Raw genomic sequence first — 15,300 nt, 5'->3', positions numbered from 1 at the left:
TAATGCATAAGCATCACTGTAGTTCCCCTAGCAGTGTGCATGATGTTTCTAAAATGATAAAAAATCTTTCCAAAACTTTGCATGTCAGAGAGGTCATCTCTTTGGCGTAGGCAGTCATATCATGCATACTGGTCTAACTTGACTCCTAGGTGTTCTTTCAACTGAAAACATCAAGATTAGAGTCAATGAGGATACTACTCATGGCTTAGCAAAAATTGTATCATGATAATAAGCTTCCTTTTAGTACTTGCTCAAATTAAAACATGATACAAAACAAAAATATCCGCATCACAAAAAAAAGACAGGAAATAAAGAAAAAAAATTATTTCTTGAGTTGAGAGAAAGAAAAGCTATATATAACTAGAAAAACATTAAAAAATTTAAAAACAGTGTGGAAAAGTCTTGCTTTCAAAAGACACTTTTCCATACAACATCCATAGATAGAGCTACTTTATTCAAGGTATTTGTGCTTTTGTTCAATCTAACATAGAATTTAGAATGAACCATGCATTGTTTGCTACCAAATGTCATAATATGATTCCTCACAAAGTTCAGAAATACTTAAGCCCCAACAGTTGCAAATTTTATGCATTACTTTCATATTGTTTTCAAACCAAAGTTTGTATGTATAAATATGCTAACTTAAGGACATGTATACCGGTAGAAGTATCGCTGCTCGCTAATTTTGACCATGCCTACACATTTTAACAGGTTAAATAATAAACGGGTGCTGCACTCCTAAAATGGTAGCCCACAGAAAATTACAAGAAAAACAGTATTTTGTGCAATACACATCGTGATCATCCAAGAAACACGCATGATGCCATTTACTTGAATGCACAACACAATAGGCAACATTTTGTCGTCATAATCTTTTTCTCTGTCACATGATTAGTCTTTGAAAATGGCAGGAAATCTAAAATTATGTTAAAACATTTGAATTTACATTTTAAATATTTGACAGTGTTCTCCACTTTTCAATCTTTTGTGGGGCTTATTCAAGGAAACCTGGAAAACTGAGGATATTTTAGATCGGGTTATAGCACATTTGCAGCTCTTGTGGCTTTAAGTGATGTTTGTTATCAAGTAGGATTCTGAACAGTTATTATATGACACCTGAACATCATTCATACATTTCTGAGTACTGTATATTCACTCCACAAATGTGCACAGTGCATGGTTGTTAGTACATCAGTATGCCTTAAATAAATGAATTTTGAGAGAAAAGGAGCAGTTGTAAGACCTAGTTATTAAGGTGGCTGGAAAGGCTATTTTTGCACCAATTCTTTTCTCAGAGTTAATGTCAAGTTTCAAGTGTTAGAATCAAGACATTTAGTTCAAATTTTCAGGATAACTCCCTTAGTTAATACTTTCTGCAAAGAATATGAAAATTGTATATTTGCAGCCATGATTTTGAAATATGACACCAGTAAATATTAAAATTTAATTTTTCATATTTTTTTACATATTTGAATTTAATAATAATTGGATAGTATTAATATTACCAAATTAGTTATAAATATGTTGACACCATTAATTGTATGATTTGTACGGCAGGATTTGTAAATAAAATTTGTTTTTATGATTTTACATGGGTTTACATATCAAAAGATTATTAAAAATTCTTTCAAATTTCAAAATGTGATTTTTCAAAAAGTACTTCAAATACAGGAAAATTGTGCCATACAAATCTTTTCTGTAACCTTGTTTATAGGCTGTAAAAATTCCATGTCCATATCTCATTTCAAAGGTTGGATTAAATTGATATACAATTATGTAGGAAAACTTATTCTGTCAAAAATGTTGAAAACAAGCCATATTTGCACCACTCTTTTGAAGTCACAGAGCAGTTTTTTTGGTTAATCTCACTTTTGACACCTCTTTGACACTCAAAGAATCTAAAAATGCATTTACAATAGCAGTCACTCACTCTGAATGCCAGCACCGCCCTGTCAAACTTTCCTGAAAAACAGCAAATAATGACTTTCCCTTTTCAAACATTTTATTAAAAGCTAGGGGACCTCTACCATAGTTAATACACTAAGGACTCCCCAACTTCTTCTTATTTGGTCAGTTTTTCAGAAGTTTCAACAGGCTATAACTCTGCAATGCCTTTGTGCCCAAATGTCTAGTTTTTTTTATTCCACAGAAAATGTTGACTACTTTTATATTTTAATAGTTTTATTGAAGTTTATAACTGACGCTCTAGCCTTTCCAACCACCTTAAAGAGATTGCATTAGCATCAAAGCTGTCATTACCAAAATAAGTTATAACAAATCCGAGATGTTAGTGTTTTCTTACAAATGAAAAGGTAGAATTGTTCATAGACGTGTAGCATACAAGTTATTTTGCAGTATTTTGTTAAGTAAAGAGACACTTGGATTTGTTTGCATTGAAAACAATGTTATCAGAAAGTGTAATGACTGCAGGTTTCCAAACCTTCACAGATGATCAAATTAAGATAATATCATCAGTATAAAGAAAATGTTTAACGCATTTCCCCTGATGTGACAACCAATTTATGTTTTACTAAGCAAATCACTCAATTTATCCATACAAACACTGAATAAACAAGCCTAGGATATAAAGTTCCTCCTGTTCAAACACCATTATTAGCAGTGAAACTGTAAGAAATAATGGTACCCCATCTACACTAAATTTTTGTTTGCGATACTAAAATACTAAATCTCGAATAATATACATAGGAACACACCTGTCAATCAGCGTGTGAAGCAGAGTCCAATGATTGACCCTGTGGAATGCTAAAGTGGCATCTAAAAAGCAGATGAAAACCAGACTATTCTTACAGTTATAAAAATCAATGATTTCTTTTACCAGAAAAATACATGTTAGTCAAATGACCAGCTTTAAATCCAAACTGTTGATTGCATGAATTAAGATAATGCAAACATCTATCAAGCAGCAAAATATAACTTTGAAATGGCTGTAGCTATGGCAATATGCCGATAATGTTTGGCACTAGTTTTATGGAGCATAGATTGCCAATTTTTGAGCTGACTTGCTGAATGTTTGCAAAAACATATTTGTGTTTCTTCCAGCTGTCAAAGAGGACTGCTAATTTGAATTATATTGTCACTTTATGAGTTGTCTCACAAAGAAACGAGAACTACAAATTTGATAATTTTGTGTCATACATATTTTTAAGTATCAATTGGAAGGGAGACAGGCACGAAAACAAAGCAAAAATTATACTTTACATTTACTTTGTAATTGTAAGATTTTGCACAATATAATATATTTGTATGCAAAGAGCTCAAATTTCTTCTAAATGAAAGCATTTCACAGGGAAATATCACTTTATCACATGCACAATATATAGCAGACCCACTTTGAAAATGTTAATGCAATATCTATATTTTTACTATTGAAACAAATCTCCTTGTTCATGTATTTGTAAAGAGTATGGACATAAAACATCCTTGACAACCACCTTAACTCTACTAGTATTTCATTTTAGTACTAAAAGCATTACTTGTGTAATGTCATGATAATAGTAAGCAATAAACAAGCACACAGTGTTTTCAAACTATACATATTGTGATATTTTGTTGACAGATTCTTCTCCATACAAACAGAAGAGATCCAGCAATAAAACTATGAAAATTCCATATGATACTGTGGAAGTTGAAATTCAACGCAGTAGTCAATCACAACCTCTTGGCACTTCATTTAAACAAGATATTATAGGAGAAGACACAGATGAATTGGTTATACTTGATTCAGTGACCCAAAACTCTCCGGCCAGTTCAACTGATTTGAAGAAGGTAATTAGTAAATTATTTAGGAAGTGTAATCCACTGTTTCATCCAGATTGCTTGTGAATCATACTCCCAATAACGATGTCAAGGGCTTTTGAAAGATGTCTCATAATGTGAAAGCTGCATGATTTAGTGTCGTCCTGTCATAGGACTCATCCCCTTTCAGTGTTTGACAGGTGAGGCATGGCTTGTCAATTCTAGGAACCCTACTGCCAAAATGAAACACTGTTCATCTCAAGCTAGATCAATTTAGTGTATGAAGTAGAATCTCCATGCTTCCAAACTCTTGTATATGCTCTCCATTTACCAATATTAAGTTCTTACATCCCATTTCACCACTTCTGTTCAGATATTGAAGGATTAGGTGAGCTACAAAACATTTTAACGTAAGCAAAGTCCAGCGCCGTAGGCACACAATAGGCAACGTGGTAGTGACGTTGGTTGTTGAATGTTGGCAAACACTGGGCGGGATGGTCAAACACTTGCTTAGTCATTGACTTATCAGAGAAACATAAACTATCTGTTACACCAGGGCCTACCGATTATCACCTTTGCCTGAATATTACTGAAGTGTGCAGGGTTCACACAATTCGAGCCTAGCTTATAACTAGGGTTTGTGGGGTGGCCGAGGGCCTGCCGCGCCTGTGGTCTGGCCGACAGACCTTCCTCGACTGTGATGTCTTCGCTAGGTGACCAGATGCCGTACGTTCTGAGTTCAAATCCCATCGAAAATTTACTGAATTCAAATCACATTTGTTCGTGGTTCGATAGACAGCGATGGCCGCTATGGTATGCAATAGAAATATAGGAAGTTATGAAACAGAATGGCCACGCACATATCGCCGAGTTCGGAGACGAATTTCCCTCATACAATTTACTCAATAAAACAGCAACAATGCATGGCTTTCAATACATCTCTGAATTTCTGCTAATTTTTTCTGTCTAAGTAGGTGTGTGCATATTCTGTTGCGATTTCCAACGGCAGCCGGTTTTCAACCCCGGCTTTCGAATATGGAATGGCTACTTTCTCACAACAGCAGTGGGTGATTTGAATGTGAAGGCGCTGTGATGGAAGCCAGTTGTCGAAAATGGACATATTACGAGCTTCGGAAGGAAGATACAAAATCAAAGTCTTGACTTCATAGTTCAGGAGAGAATTTCCTCAGGCACTGTATTGAGTTCAAATCTGAGCCAGCAAATCTAGCTCTGAACGTCTCGTGTTCGATACAAGCGTGCACACTAGACATAAACAATAAGGGGAAAGGGAAAATCTAGCAAATAAATTATGGTCTCTAAGGACGGCAGCAGATTGTGATCGTAAGCAATCATGAGTTAGAACCTTCTACTGTTTGTTGCTTTATGGCTTTTTTTGTAGGCAGTGATGTAGATAATAGCCAGTCACCCGTAAAAACGCCCCAGCTTGCAATCGGCTATAAGACGCATGGAAAAAAATAACAAGAAGACATGCAAAAAACTTATGAATTTGAATAAAAAATCTTCCCCCATTCGTATTTTCAGTGTAAGTTTAGGTATTTCGAAACAAATCACAGAAAAGGGTGAAGAAATTTTGAGTAAAACTGATCTAAAACGTTTCGATCCCCAGGTAGAGCTTGGTATGCAATGGCATGACCCGAAGTATAGTAAGCACAGGCTGCATATCCGGTTACCTGGAAAACATTGACAAATGTTCGTAATATGCAAATGGCATGTGACTGAGACGCAGTGGAAAAGTTGTCCGTATTTCCATAAATGAGCATGCATATTTGAGTACCATACCGTATATGCTGCTTTTCACGATATGTAAGCCAGAAAACTTCAACAAAAGGAAACTTCTAGTAATCTGTAGCAATTGGTCAGCCAAGTATTTTTAAATACATTGGTATAGAAAGTTAATGAGGCTGATGAGTCCCCTAGGATAGCTGTGCAGGGCCGCAGTTGTCGTCGATGAATGTGGATGATCAATGAAACAACGCAATGTTGACGTAGCCGGTGACAGTGGTAACGAAGTGATCAACGCTGAAATTTCAAGTCAACTCAGCTCAACTGAATTGAATCAACTGATATAAACAATGACCAAACTTGTCACAATGCCAAAGGTAATTCCTAAAAATGTGAGAGAAAAGATTCAGTTTCGATGTCTGAAGGAAGAAATTGAATTTTGATTGCCTTCCAAACGACGTGACTCTCAATGTTCGTAACTTTTACAGGACGACATACAAAAAGGTTCTTTTCAGGACCACCAATCACTCCAAAAAGAGAATGCCGTTTCTTGTGTGTTCATTACATGTGTCTTATCTTGTACTTTGTATGTGGCTGTGTATGCGTATGTTTTATAGGTACAAAACGGTGATTTTAGTGATAAGTCAGTACACTTTGTTAGTCGTGCTCCACAGGGATCAAGATTGCCCAGGCCACAATTGGAATTTAGTAATCATGATTGGCAGCATACATTGACATTTAGAACAGAGGTCAAATGGACGTTCTGGAGCCACGCTTTGTGAAGATATGCATTCTCTGTATTAAATAAGTGTTTTTCAACAGCAGTCGCTATACATTCACTGGTGTCATGCATGAGATTGGACGAAAATTAACGCCGTTCACACATGGAATTTCTGGAAATCTCAGAGAAAATGCGTTTTACCCATAGCGTGGCTTTTTCACATTTGCAAAGTCTTACCATAATCCCCTTTTGTAGGGGACTTTGACGTTTAAGTAGCTTTGTCAAAACTACTAGTGACATGACTCTTTGTCAAGAGTGGCATGGCTCTTTTTCAAGAGTGACATGACTCAAACATTTCAACAACTCATTGAATGTAAGGAGTTGTACAGTATGATTCAAATATTTTAGGAAGTCTGGCTTTGTTTGGAGTTATGTTATTCTAATATTTTGTTAAGTATGGCTTTGTTTGGAGATGCGTGATTCAAGAGATTTATGATTTACTCATTTCCACTTTAAGGAGATCTTTACCATTGCAGGTGCTATTGATTTGACTCTGTCTTACAGTTTTTGAATAATTTAGTTGCTTTTGCCATGACTTTAAAAGTTGATCTTCCTATAAGGACTTTAACATAGCAATAATGACCATTTTTGGAAACACCTCCAATTTTACTAATTAATGACACAATCTTTTATTCTTGAAGGGTGATGTTTTGGTTTCCATTGATGGCGGCAAGGTAACATCAGTCAAACAGGCAGCTAAACTTGTTAAACAAGCTGGAGAGAAGTAAGTAAACATATTCAGGCCAAAATATAATTTATGTTACCAATAATGTAGTGAGAAAAATAGCAGTAGGCCTGATAATTAGACAATTTGTAGCACATATTTGGTATGTATATTAATACCAAAAAGAGCTTATACCATATGGTGAGTCGGTGGCGTTTGTATGTCTGTATGTATGTATGTGCGGATGTACGTCCGTCCGACGCAAAAGCTCTCAAACCACCATACTGCCATCTTAGTATTTGGAGTACAGGTAGACCCAGGGGTTGAGATGTGATGTTGTTCAAATGAACATGTCAGTGTCAAAAATATGCAAATGATCGAGGTAAGAGAAAGGGGAAATCCTGCAAATGTGCAGGAATTGTGGTAGTAACTGAAATAGCCTACACATCTGAGTCAGAGCGTCTATGATCTCTATCCAATTTGTATGCAGTTTACCTATTATGTGTAGGAGTGGTGGCAGTAACTTAAACAGCTTATGAGTCATTTCCTGTCATTGTTCATGAACTGTTACATATTGGCAGACCTACTCAAGAGGGACTGTGTTGAAGCATTCCTCTGCTATGCATGTTGCTAAAGTTTACCTGCAGTACCTAAAGTTTCAGACCTTATTTACTTTTGTCATTCTTGTCTTTCTGGTTTAAATATTTCTTGAATGGACCAATTCAAGCCAAATATGAGCACACTGTCCTTGACGGTATTTGATAGTAGATGGTATTACCATACTCGTCCGAGTATAAGCCCCTGCTCATGTATAAGCCCCCTGCTGATTTCGGAGGATTTTTGAAAGTGCATTACATCTGTGTTAAGCCCCTACCCTAGTGTAACTCAAAGACAGATAGGTTAGGATAGTATATTTGGTCATTAAACTTGGTAAAATTACTTTTAGATAATAAAGAAACTTGTAAAAGATGCTAAAATAATGGGAAACTGGAGTTCCCTTGACAGCATTGTAAGGAAAATGACATTTTTCCAGTACTTTCTTGATTCTTTGACCTTGCTCACCCTTGTCGCCTAAATAGAATAGTCTCACTCCATCCGCCATTGTTTATTTTCACGATCACGATGTTTTCATCTTCTAAACATGCAGTTTCTTTTGTTTGAAGCAATTATCCTTTCATTTGTGAAGACTTTTTCCTGGTGACTATTACAATTTTCACTACTATGTTGTTGTTTTCACAAGATGTATACAGTTTGATACTGAAATATTGAGTTGCCTTTCCGTGTAGGCAATGCATGCCAGTTGACATTACTGTTGATCAGTAGCATACATGATGTCTTTGTTTCAAGTTTGGGGTTTTTTTGATGCTGAAATTTCACCAAAATGTCACTTCTGTATTCAGAGATCGTGTAATCAATTTCTTTGGATGTGTAAGTCGATTTTGAAAGAGATAGAAAGATCGAGTGGTGTTGAAATTTTTTTGCATAAAATGAGCATAAATTAAGCGTCCATGGCAGATAACATGGATTTGCTCGAGTATAAGCCCCTCCCCGAGTTTTACTGCCATTTAGTGTTGCCGAATCTGGGGCTTATACTCTGACGAGTATGGTAATGAGACAACAGAGCAAAGGTTTATTGTTAAGGCAGCTCAATTTCATTTTACATTGGCATTAAACAAAACCTGTTCAATCATTTGAGCTCAATTCATTCCTGCCATTGCTAAAGATGCAAAATACATTTTGAAGATATTTAGGTAAAAGACCTAATGTTATTCAAATAATTCTTCTGAAGCTGTGCTGCTTTATCTAATCCTAATCCATTGAAAGGAATCCTGATGTGAATGAATATGTAGTCTGGTGTGCAATGACTTGATAATGTGAATAAAGTGCACTAATGATCAGTGATAATGAGAATGAAATGTATTGATGATCAACAACAAAATGGTCAATGAGAATGAAATTTATTTATGGGTAATGATAATGAGAATGAAGTGTATTATTGAACAATGAGAATGAAATGTATTGATTAATGATAATGAGAATGAAATGCATTGATGATTGACGACAATGAGATGTATTGATCATTAACAATAAGATAAGATACTTTATTAAAACCCTTGAGGGTAATTGAATGAGGATGCATTATTGATGATGAACTACTTTTTTCAATGAGCAGAGTTATGATGAAGGTTAGAAGACCACATGTCACTTTGCCAGATGATGGAAGTTTCTCAGAGACAATACAGAACCAAACCATGTATGCAGAGGAATCAGTAAATCTGAGATCTGATAATGATGCGAAGCAACAGGACAACAAGGAGGATGATGATTATGTAAACATCACCATCAAAAAGATTGACTCTACTTCAACTATAGATAGTCAAGCTGTAGCATCAGCTTCCATCAATGCTCCAGATATTGAAGATGGCAATGCCAAACAGAAAGCCACCAGTTCTCCTATGTTAATCAAACGAAAACTACAGACTGCAGTTGGAGCTGGAGTGCGGGCATTCAGTGGCAAAGGCGATGATGGCAAATCAACAGATTGCAAACCTGTGAAAAATGATGTTATAAAAACTGAAGATAGTGAAATAATCAAAGAAAGTAAGAGAAAATCAAGTCTTGAAGTTCCATCAGGTGATGGTAATGAGGTTATTAGTAAGAAGGAGTGTGATCAAAACAAACTGGACAGTACTCTCCAGGTGACAGATAATGCAGAAAATCTTAGTAGAAGAGGAAGTACGCAATCATTGAAAGATGTAGTTGGAGACGCTGACTGTTTGGAGTCATCAAAGGACATCGCTGATGGTGCTTCTCTGAGCTCTCTGATGACTAAGTTAGAAGACTTGAATGATATTGAAACTAGGATGACATCACATGTTCCAGCAATGCTAGTAAGTTATTTATTGACACCAAGATGAAATCACATGTTCTAGCAATGCTAGTAAGTTATACAATTATACTAAGATGACGTCACATGTCCTAGCAATACTAGTAAGTTATACATAAAATACTAAGATGACATCACATGTCCCAACAATGCTAGAAAGTTAAACATTGATATCAGAATGACATCACATGTCTCAGCAATGCTAGTAAGTTGCAGGAGGTGCAGACCATTGTTGGTTTCCTCTTAAATATTTCAAGGTCATGTTTAGAGAGGTACACTGAGACAGAAAGATTGAAAGAAAGGTACTCATAGACTGTCAGCGATTCACCAATCATAGATTGTCAGTGATTCACCAATCATAGATTGTCAGTGATTTACCAATCATAGACTGTCAGTGATTCACCAATCATAGACTGTCAGTGATTCACCAATCAGAGACTGTCAGCGATTCACCAATCATAGACTGTCAGTGATTCACCAATCATAAACTGTCAGTGATTCACCAATCATAGACTGTCAGTGATTCACCAATCATACATTGTTATTGATTCACCAATCATAGATTGTCATTGATTCACCAATCATACATTGTCATTGATTCACCAATCATAGACTGTCAGTGATTCACCAATCATAGACTGTCAGTGATTCACCAATCATAGACTGTCAGTGATTCACCAATCATAGACTGTCAGTGATTCACCAATCATAGACTGTCAGTGATTCACCAATCGTAGACTGTCAGTGATTCACCAATCGTAGACTGTCAGTGATTCACCAATCATACATTGTTATTGATTCACCAATCATAGATTGTTATCGATTCACCAATCATACATTGTCATTGATTCACCAATCATAGATTGTCAGAGATTCACCAATCATAGATTGTCAGTGATTCGCCAATCATAGATTGTCATTGATTCACCAATCATAAACTGTCAGTGATTCACCAATCATAGATTGTCAGCGATTCACCAATCATAGATTGTAAGTGATTCACCAATCATAGATTGTCATTGATTCACCAATCATAGATTGTCAGTGATTCACCAATCATAGATTGTAAGTGATTCACCAATCATAGATTGTAAGTGATTCACCAATCATAGATTGTCATTGATTCACCAATCATAGATTGTCAGTGATTCACCAATCATAGATTGTATGTGATTCACCAATCGTACACTGTCATTGATTCACCAATCATAGATTGTAAGTGATTCACCAATCATAGATTGTAAGTGATTCACCAATCGTACACTGTCATTGATTCACCAATCATAGATTGTCAGTGATTCACCAATCATAGATTGTAAGTGATTTACCAATCATACATTGTCAGTGATTCACCAATCATAGATTGTAAGTGATTCACCAATCGTACACTGTCATTGATTCACCAATCATAGATTGTCAGTGATTCACCAATCATAGATTGTATGTGATTCACCAATCGTACACTGTCATTGATTCACCAATCATAGATTGTAAGTGATTCACCAACCATAGATTGTAAGTGATTCACCAATCGTACACTGTCATTGATTCACCAATCATAGATTGTCAGTGATTCACCAATCATAGATTGTCAGTGATTCGCCAATCATAGATTGTCATTGATTCACCAATCATAGATTGTCAGTGATTCACCAATCATAGATTGTAAGTGATTCACCAATCGTACACTGTCATTGATTCACCAATCATAGATTGTCAGTGATTCACCAATCATAGATTGTAAGTGATTCACCAATCGTACACTGTCATTGATTCACCAATCATAGATCGTAGGTGATCCACCAATCGTACACTGTCATTGATTCACCAATCATAGATTGTCAGTGATTCACCAATCATAGATTGTCAGTGATTCACCAATCGTACACTGTCATTGATTCACCAATCATAGATCGTAGGTGATCCACCAATCGTACACTGTCATTGATTCACCAATCATAGATTGTCAGTGATTCACCAATCATAGATTGTAAGTGATTCACCAATCTTACACTGTCATTGATTCACCAATCATAGATTGTCAGTGATTCACCAATCGTGCATTGTCAGTGATTCACTAATCATATATTATCAATGATTCACAAATCATAAATTGTCAGTGATTCACCAATCATAAATCATTTTATTGGAGATTTACCAATCATAAACATATACTGTAATGATCCTTACAGGAATCAATAGTTTTCACAAATGGATGATCCAGAGCCTAGTGGGAATTTAATATTTATGATGACTTGTTTTCCAAACAATTTTATTAAATGCTTCGATTATAATTAGTGACAAATATTACAAGTAATATGCATTTACTGTCATGTAGACCACTGAGGATGCTTTCAATACGATTTGTTGGTAGGATCCTGCGTGGGATGAGACATTCCAATTTGATGTGTTTGAATCAGACCAGTATTTGCATGTCTGTGTTTGGTGTAAAGGCTTTATTCCTGCAAAACCAGACAAGGAAACCTTGATCAGTTTCACAAGTGTTCCACTCATGAATGTTGCACTACAATGTCTAACCACAGCATCAGGAGAACTACTGCAGACATTTCATCTTCAACCTCCAGAAAGAAGAGCAGGGTCAAGGTAGGTTTTAAAATTTTATTAAAGACCGGATAGAAATATTATTTGTTCGGTATTTGGGGCATGCCATACTGAATATAATCTCATTAACATTTCTATTACAGTCATGATTTTCATATGTAATGCATAAAGACAGAGAAGACTTTTCTTGTACGGTAGTTGTGAAGTGGTTTGAAGTTAGTGATTTTTAGCTCCATTGTGAACAATGTGTAGCTATTTAGAAAGGTTAATTGTCCATTGTCATCTGCATCTGCATCTGCAATCAACTTTGCAGTTCCTCTCCTAAATCCACTGCTCAAAAGTCTGATTTTTGTGTACAAGTCATTCAGGATGACTGAAATTTGATTTGTCTTGTCAAAATGATGAGGAAATTTCATATCCAAATCATTTTGTTTTTAGGTTTTCCCATTTTTTGTTCAAATAGCTTCTCCTTTGATACTGCTGATATTCACCCTGATTTATAACAGCACAGATTCCTGTTGTTGCTGGCTATGTCACCCATGTGTACAGAAACTCCTAGACTTTTTTAACTGTCTACTTTGAATTATTCTTTCTTATTGATTGATTGAGTGAGGAATGTAAATACAGAGGCTATATGCAGTAGATGACAGGGAAAAAAAGCAATAGCAATGTGAAGTTTAGCAAATAAAACAAAATATTGATTTTTTTCTCGAACATAACAAATATACTGGTTTATATTAACGGAGGATGACCACCTCCATTGGTCATTGCTTGTCACCTGAAAGAAGGGCATTTATAGAACCTAGAAAACTTGATTTTCAGCCATTTAGTTGCAATGTTGATGCTTTTTACTACAATCTAAACATATTTTATAGAATATTTTGCAAAATTAATGAATGGAAAAAATTATTAGAAAATTAAAAATGCAATGGTGCAAATCAAATATTGTCCTATGTTTCCTAAACAAACAAACAAACAAACAAACAAATAAACAAACAAACAATTCTTTTTGATCATCTGTGACAATATTATTCTGAGAAAGTACCTAAGGATCAGATCAATCTGGTTAAGTACATCTAAATGTGCACATTAATTGTGATATGAATAAGTTTTTAAAATGGCAAAGTCATTCCATGATTTCTACTTGATGCGTAATATGGAACAAAAGTCAATGGAAAACCAAAATAATCTGCATTTAAGCAAGCTTGCACTAACCATAAAATTTTACCGTTTTTCTTTAAGTCGACGAGGTCTACATCCCGAATTAGCAGCTCATCGTGGCTTTGATGAAAGGCTGTGTTACGGTGATGTTACCCTCCTGTTCCATCATTTGCCAGATCCAGCGTTGCAAAATCAGATCAAAGAAGAAATGGAAGTCAAGATACAAACTCATTCATCACCAGAAGTAGAACGTCAACCGAAGAAGAGCACAACCTCTGTGTCTTCATACCAGAATAAAATCACACAAGATGCATGTACTTCAACAAAGAAAATACCAGCTCCTCAAGATACATTTGAGAAGAAAGAGCAAGCAGCAAATTCAACACCTCAGGCAGCAGAAATTAGGTTAGTCAAGTTTTGTTGTTTGTTGAGCACTGTATAGTAATTTTTCAACACAGACATATTTCAAATTTAGACAACTTTTAGAAAAAAGACAGATTTTTGAAGTGCAGACAACAGGCAATTGTCTGTTGTGAAATCGGTGAAATTAGAACACACTCCCTTTTCAAATAGTGTTCATGCATATAATTAGTAGGTTAGGCACTATAGAAAACCAGATTAAGATTTTACAAATATTGCAAGACAAGAGTCATTTGCTTGAAACTATCTCATGCATTAGTGCAGTGCATTATTGAAGTACACTGTTAGCACTCAAAAGATTTCATTTCTCATGGTAATGTGTCAGATTACAGTCACAATAACACGAAATCAAAATTCGGTCAATTAATTACTATTGAACAGATCTATACGTGTTCCTGATATTACGTACACATATACTGGGTAATTTATTCTTAGTGTATTCATAAAAATGATAGTGCATGGTATTTAGAGATTTTTTAAGCAATAAAACACACCCAGCAACAGTATACCACGAAATTTTGACCTGTTGACCAGTGCATATATGAAGTGAAGTGGTTAAAACCTAGTGGTATACCGGTACCGTCACTAGGTGTTATTTATTAATCCACATGGACATCGTCCTCGGATACTTATAGGTTTGGTCATGTCCATACATGTGTGTGTGCATTCATTCAAGCAGATATCTCAGACTTCAGCAATTTCATTCAAACTTGGTACAAGGATTACTCCTTATGTCATACATATGCACATCAATTTGTTTTGTGATACGATCCAATATGGCCGCCGTACAGCCATTTTGTTACGATTTTTTCATGTCCTGAGCGATAACGCAGGCATGTCTCAACTGATTTTATTCAAATAATCACAATCATACCAATCCATAATCTGATAACACTAGGTCAGAATTCGTAATACAATAGTTGTACACATAGACACAAAACAGCACAGAACAGACAGTAAATAGATGGTACACAAACAAAGTCAAATTCATGAAAGAAAGATATATGGACCTCTGGCCAAAAGACCAAGAAGTGATGTCAGGTGTTTCAAAAATAGTAAGTGCATCCTGCCCCACATGTGGCACCCACCATATATCAATCTGTAAGTCAGATAGGTAGTGGTCACTAACTAAGGCCCTATGTCACCGATGCCATCAGCGATCATTTGTCGAAGAGAGATATTGTATTTATCTACCAGCTTGCGGTACCTGCCAAAAAAGTGTTTGAATGTAGAGACAAGTCTTGCTCTGGTGTAACCTTGATTTAACAGTTTGTTTCAAAGTTGGTACAAGGACATTGACCTATGTCATACATATGCACGTCAATT

The 15,300-nt window shown here is 35.7% G+C and overlaps 1 protein-coding gene across 1 annotated transcript in view; it reads left to right on the top strand.

The window, feature by feature from the left end:
* LOC139131957 (PDZ domain-containing protein 8-like) overlaps window positions 1-15,300 on the top strand; it is a 105,527-nt gene that overhangs the window by 37,430 nt on the left and 52,797 nt on the right. Inside the window, exons 7-11 of the mRNA XM_070698294.1 lie at window positions 3,578-3,786; window positions 6,922-7,004; window positions 9,118-9,835; window positions 12,206-12,435; window positions 13,636-13,959. Of these exons, the coding sequence (XP_070554395.1) occupies window positions 3,578-3,786; window positions 6,922-7,004; window positions 9,118-9,835; window positions 12,206-12,435; window positions 13,636-13,959 (1,564 nt within the window). The remainder of the gene's footprint in view (window positions 1-3,577; window positions 3,787-6,921; window positions 7,005-9,117; window positions 9,836-12,205; window positions 12,436-13,635; window positions 13,960-15,300) is intronic.

The sequence above is a fragment of the Ptychodera flava genome, chromosome 4, assembly GCF_041260155.1.
Source record: "Ptychodera flava strain L36383 chromosome 4, AS_Pfla_20210202, whole genome shotgun sequence".
NCBI lineage: Eukaryota > Metazoa > Hemichordata > Enteropneusta > Ptychoderidae > Ptychodera > Ptychodera flava.
This window is presented reverse-complemented; position numbering and strand designations above follow the sequence as displayed.